Source organism: Peromyscus maniculatus, chromosome 2 (genome assembly GCF_049852395.1).
Source record: "Peromyscus maniculatus bairdii isolate BWxNUB_F1_BW_parent chromosome 2, HU_Pman_BW_mat_3.1, whole genome shotgun sequence".
Taxonomy (NCBI): domain Eukaryota; kingdom Metazoa; phylum Chordata; class Mammalia; order Rodentia; family Cricetidae; genus Peromyscus; species Peromyscus maniculatus.
In genome coordinates, this window is record NC_134853.1 from 15,750,643 (window position 1) to 15,756,642 (window position 6,000).

The window sequence follows — 6,000 nt, forward strand, 5'->3', positions numbered from 1 at the left end:
CCTCCTACAACAAGGCCACACCTCCTACAACAAGGCCACACCTCCTACAACAAGGCCACACCTCCTACAACAAGGCCACACCTCCTACAACAAGGCCACACCTCCTCCAACAAGGCCACACTTCCTCCAACAAGGCCACACCTCCTCCAACAAAGCCACACCTCCTCCAACAAAGCCACACCTCCTCCAACAAGGCCACACCTCCTCCAACAAGGCCACACCTCCTCCAACAAGGCCACACCTCCTCCAACAAGGCCACACCTCCTCCAACAAGGCCACACCTCCTCCAACAAGGCCACACCTCCTCCAACAAGGCCACACCTCCTCCAACAAGGCCGCACCTCCTCCAACAAGGCCGCACCTCCTCCAACAAGGCCACACCTCCTCCAACAAGGCCGCACCTCCTCCAACAAGGCCACACCTCCTCCAACAAGGCCACACCTCCTGACCCCACCCCCACCCCCAACAGTATGGGTACTAGAGACTAGGTATCCAACATATGAGCCTGTGGGAGCCAATTTCATTGGAAGCAACTTATTGTTTTGAGCTAAATAAACTGGGTAGCAGTAGGTGCTAGAGGACATTCTGGCCCCATCTCTTCCCCCTGAAATAAGACGATGCTCCCGTGAAAGACGTCCTCTCCATATCAGATGCAAAGGAACAGATAGATACAAAGAAGGGAAGTTCAAATGCTGACAAACCTTGTTACTGCCCAGTCGTATCACACGCCAAATGCAGGAGGATCTCCATGAGTTCAAGGACAACCTGGTCTGCATAGAGAGAAATTCTTCCACACACATTTAAATGCCTATCAATGAGAAACAAGTTAAACATCACCTATCTTAGACACAAAATAGTTTATCTACAAACAAGCATGTCCACATGGCCTCGAAAATAAAAATGTGGCCAGGCTTGGTGGTATTTGGGAGACACAGGTAAGAGGACCAGGAGTTGAAGGTCAGCTCAGGGCTGGAAGAGACTTCTTTCCAAAAACATAAACAGCTAAGGAGATGGCTCAGTCGGCAAAAGTGCTTGTCTTGTGTGAGGACCTGAGTTCAAACCCCAGTTCTTACTGAGTGGTGGTGGTGGTGGTGGTGGTGGTGGTGGTGGTGGTGGTGGTGCAGGCCTTTAATCCCAGCACTCAGAAGCGGAGATGGGAAGATCTCTGAGTTCAAGGCCAGCCTGGTCGACGGAGTAAGTTCCAGGACAGCCTGGGCTACAGAGAGAAACCTTGGCTCGAAATACAAAAACAAACAAAAGAAGAAAACAGCACCCATGTAAAAAGCAAAGTCACTGCCAATGCCTGTGACCCCAACTGGGGACAGAGACAGGTAAATTCCAGGGGCTCACCAGTCTGGCTAAAATGCTGAGCTGCAGGGTCAGGAGAGCCTTTATGTAAAGTGGAGAGAGACTACCCACCTGTCTGTCTCTGGCCTCTGAGCACACACACAACCAACAAGGAAGCTGCTGCGAACAGGGCTCACTGTTAGAGCCCTTACCTGGGTTCCATCCCCGACCCGGGATCGTCCAGCAGCCCCAGCGAAAGAAAAACACGTTTTATTTCCTTTTTCTTCTTCCATGTTTCTACTTTTCCTAAAATAAACTATTATAATACTGAAAAATGTATTTTTAGATCTTAATGTTCTTTTTTTTCCCCCCAATTTTCACTAACAACTTAAATACGCTGAATCAACAGGTATAGTGACCTACATCTATGACTCCAGCACACAGTCAAAAAGATTGCAAGTTCTAGGCCAGCCTGAGCTACCTAGCAAGACCCTGTCTAGATCAATCAACCAACAAATCCTTTGATCCCTTTTTTAAATTAAAAATGTAAAAACTATGGTATCTGTACAGCTGGTACCCAGCCAGTTTAAATAAAGTTTGGGAGAGTCTCAAAAGAGAGATTTTACAGCTGTCAACAATTAAAGCAGCAAATTAACCCCAAGAGACAATATAATGGGCTTAGCCTGCAGCACAAGGCTCCTCCCCGGCCCAGGGGGACTGACTGGGCGCTGCTTTGTTCTGCTTTGAGCTGCTGAACTGTGGGTGTCTGCTATCGGTTTTTATTACACTCGGAGATTATTCTGTTTAAAGAATCTGCTAAGGGACCACAGCCACTCCCATACTCAGCTTTTCCCCTTGGGACCAGGTAGGCTGTCACAAAAAAATAAAAGCAGGAAGTGGAGGAACACTAACGAAGATATCCACAAACACCATATGGCAATGGAGGGTGCCGAGCAACAACCTGGGCAGGTCACTCCCGATGGCGCCCAGCAGACCCTCTGGGTTATCCATTCTCCTCTAAACCCACTTTGCTTTTAATTAAATGACATCCCAGATTTGTGCTATCTCTAAGGCTAAATGGTTAAACAATAACAGCCCATCAGTCCATTGTTCCTTCCCGACAGTCTCTTCTCCTCGGGTTTCTAGCCCTGGCAACTGCTCCTCTTTCCCTTCAAAATACTATTTTATTGAAACTAATGCCATGCTCAGTAGATGGGTCACTACCGCTGCCGGATTACAGTGCCAAGGCTCTTACTGACATAAGGGAGTCCTGGCATATTTACTTATTCAGTCCCGTAAAAGGGGGGGGGGGGCTTTGTTTTCACACAAGGCATGCTCCAGTCAGCAATGGGCACAGTAGTGCGCCGTAGGAAACCCCATACACGTGAAGTTTCCTGGGCCCAGCTCACTGCCCAAGAACGCTTGAAAGGCAGTACGCAGCTGGAGGTGTTTTTGAGAGCCTTTGCAATAGAAGGAAAGCAGGGCACCCAAAGTCTAAACAGAAAGTAGAAAAATGGTAGAACCTGGGCCACACACTACAAAGTAACAAAGAACATGGCGGAAATGGGTTCCGTTGTAAAGCTTATAAGTTCCGTTACGAAGATCAGTAGCAAAAGATAGATTTGGGGCACCATCATACAAGGAAATTTAAGACCTTTTCAAGAGAGTTCATATAAGACAAGAAACTTCACAGCTAAACTTCTGTTGGTGATGTTCTAAGGGACAAATGTTAAGAAAACTCCAAGCACATAAAATGTAATCCAGCTGGTGGTGGTGGCAGTGATCCATGCCTTTAGTCCCAGCACTCAGGAGGCAGAGGCAGGGGGATCTCTGTAAGTTCAAGGCCAGCCTAGTCTACCTAGCAAGTTCCAGGATAGGCAGGGCAACACAGAGAAAGAAAGAGAGAGAGAGAGAAAATCCAAACAGTTTCTAATTTAGATTGAAATATTTTAATTAATGACACAATCACAGTTTGGTACTCTATCCCATCCAACAGTTTGCTAGGGAACATCAGATTTAAACCTGCACATCTCCCAGCCCTTCACCGGAAGCCAGGCATCCCACCTCCTCTAAGGCAGACCCACATCCACTGCCAGTTCAAAGGCCCTTTACAGGTAAAGTTATCTGCCCCGCCCAACACAGCCTTATCACAGAGAAAAGGAAGTAGGAAAGAAAGAGAAAAAGGAAGCAGAAAGAAAGCAAGAGACCGAAAAAGGAACCATAGAGACAGAGGTTGGCAGCTGGAAGCAGTTGCCCAGGCCCTTTGCATTGTTGATGATTGTGCCTTGCTGAGTACCCACGTTCCCTGGGGTCTGGCTGATGAGGCAGGCCCGAGGTGTAAGGAAATCCTAGCCAGAGGACCTGGGATGGATCCCACACTCTCCAAAAGGACAGAGTGCCCCAGCTGAAAACCATGACAGCGCGCCCAGTAAATATGTCACACACTGGAAACACTTGAACATTGTAAAGAATCACTTTACAAGTCCTAGCATTAGGAACTTTAAAAAGCAAGTCCCATAAAAAGCACACAGAGTGTCTTAGCCTGCTGGAATGCTGCAGTGGCACCAGGGGCCGAGACAGCTGCTGGGCGAAAACACATCGTCCATGACAACAGCCACCCAGACACCTAAACCAAACGGCAATCTAGCGCACAAGAAAAGTCGCAAGCTGTTACCTAAAAAACCAGTATGTTAAACGCGGCGATGCAAAAACAGGTTCACACACAAACACGCGTAGAGCACACACACACCAAACACACACATGCGTACCCTGACGCAGTGTGCATGAAAAAGTCACATGAAATAATGTTGGTTCATAAAGGTGTCCTGGGGTTTTCTAACAAACTTTCTAACTCGTTGACCCACAAAGGACAAGTTACCTGTTAACTCGGCCAAGCACGGAGGCTCAAAGAGGGAACACAAGTTTGTAACCCCCAAAAGCCAAAATCTAGACAGTATGTGTGCGTGTGTACACACACACGAGTGGCAAACCTATGAGCATATAATATACCGTATGTAAGGCCGTAAGCACACATAGTGAGTGTGAAATTAAAAGAAAGGATGGGGCTACACAGAGAAACCCTGTCTCGAAAAACCAAAAAAAAAAAAAAAAAAGAAAGAAAGGATGGGTTACTAGGGTAAAGAAATCTATCTTACAAATTAATTCTAAGTAAAACACGGTTTTATTTACATTCTTAAAAATTCATGCTTGAAACTCATACCAAAGGCAAACACCAGCGGCAGGCAAGTAAGCAGAAAATGAGGCGTTCTCCCGGGTACACAACAGTAATGATTCCTAAACACTGGGCATTTTCTGCGGCATGTGCATACCCTATCCAAGCCTGTCATCCATACCAGTTTCTCAGCAGAGCCCTTCAGTGTAGGCAATATTTCAACTGAAAACCATAACCTACTCTGGCCACATCTCCATTATGATTCTATTCCGGGCAATTTCACTTGAGTTGCTGTCTTAGGAAGAAAAAAAGAGAGAGCTGTAGTGCACAAGCCGAGGGTTTCGTGCTATGCGATTCACCTGGCTAGGAACAAGACCCAAACCATGAAAGCTCCCTTCCCCCAATCAAACCCACAGGCAGCACTCTACAGTTTGAGGACTCCTAGTATGACGAATATCTACATCCAAACACTGTGGCCATGGGCTCAAAGGCCACCGAGAATCCTAACTGGCAGGCAGGAAGTCTTCTCAAGTCATGGTCCCATCTGAACGCCATCACTTCCAGGATCCGGCGGTGACCCTGAGGCCAGGCGCTGCCTGAGTGGCCCTCCCTGCGCGCATCCCAGCACCTCGGCGGGCTCCCGCTCCCCTTCTCCTCCCGGGCACACTCGCGGACACTCGCACGCGATCGCGCACACTCGCTCGAGCACGCCGGGGCACACTCGCGCACACTCAACGCTCCAGCGACGCGGCCCCTTTTCCCGCTCCGCGCTCGTGAGTGGCTCCCAGGCTCGGCCACCGAGGCGTGCCGGGTCGGGGTCGCCCAGACGTCACTCCGAGGCTCCCGGCGGCCGCCAGGAGCCTACCACCGCCTACCTTGCTCGCCGCGGTCCATGTCTGTACCACCTCGCTCCCGGCGCTCCGCCCGCCGCGCTCCTCCGCGCCGCTCTGCGCTCCGCCCGCGGCCGCCCCGCGCAGTCCCCACCCCGGGCGTTGGCGCCGCCCTCCCGGGAGCCGGTCCCGGGCGTCACCGACCACCTGACCGCGACCTGTGCGCTCCGCCACGTCGGCGCGGGCGGTGGCGCTGGGCAGGAGCGCAGAAGGTCGGGAAAGGCCGGGGAGGGGCTGGGAAGGGAAGGGGACGCCCAGGCTGTGTGCAAGCAGCTGCGAGCCGGTGGCGTTTGCACTTCGCCAGCAAGTTTGCGACGCCGAAAGTTTCCTCCCAGGCTTCGGGCCTCGCGACTGCCCCTTTCTCCGCCCCTGTGCACCTGCTGGAGCGGAAAACACTGTTTGCAAGGTGGAACAAGTCATCTGGGTGACTTAAATTAGTGTTCTTGAGCTATAGCCAACTTGACTCAGAATAAATTCTTATTACTCTGGACGTGATGTTTAACTGTATATGTATGTGTAAATATATATACATATTTATATATCAGCATGAAGGTAAATTTGTCATGGAAGGAAATTTTATAATATGAAAATGAATTTGAGCTACATATGCCTGGGAATGCAGCTTAGTGTTAAAAATTGTAGACATAGCAT

The 6,000-nt window shown here is 49.6% G+C and overlaps 1 protein-coding gene across 3 annotated transcripts in view; it reads right to left on the reverse strand.

Annotated features, from left to right (window-relative positions):
• The window catches only part of Tpd52 (tumor protein D52), a 93,194-nt gene extending 87,718 nt beyond the window's left edge, over positions 1 to 5,476 (reverse strand). For all 3 annotated transcript variants that reach the window (XM_006977885.4, XM_076563789.1, XM_015996578.3), the window contains exon 1: positions 5,335 to 5,476. In XM_006977885.4, coding sequence (XP_006977947.1) covers positions 5,335 to 5,353 — 19 coding nt within the window. In that variant the 5' untranslated portion in view covers positions 5,354 to 5,476. The remainder of the gene's footprint in view (positions 1 to 5,334) is intronic.
• Positions 5,477 to 6,000: the final 524 nt, after the last annotated feature.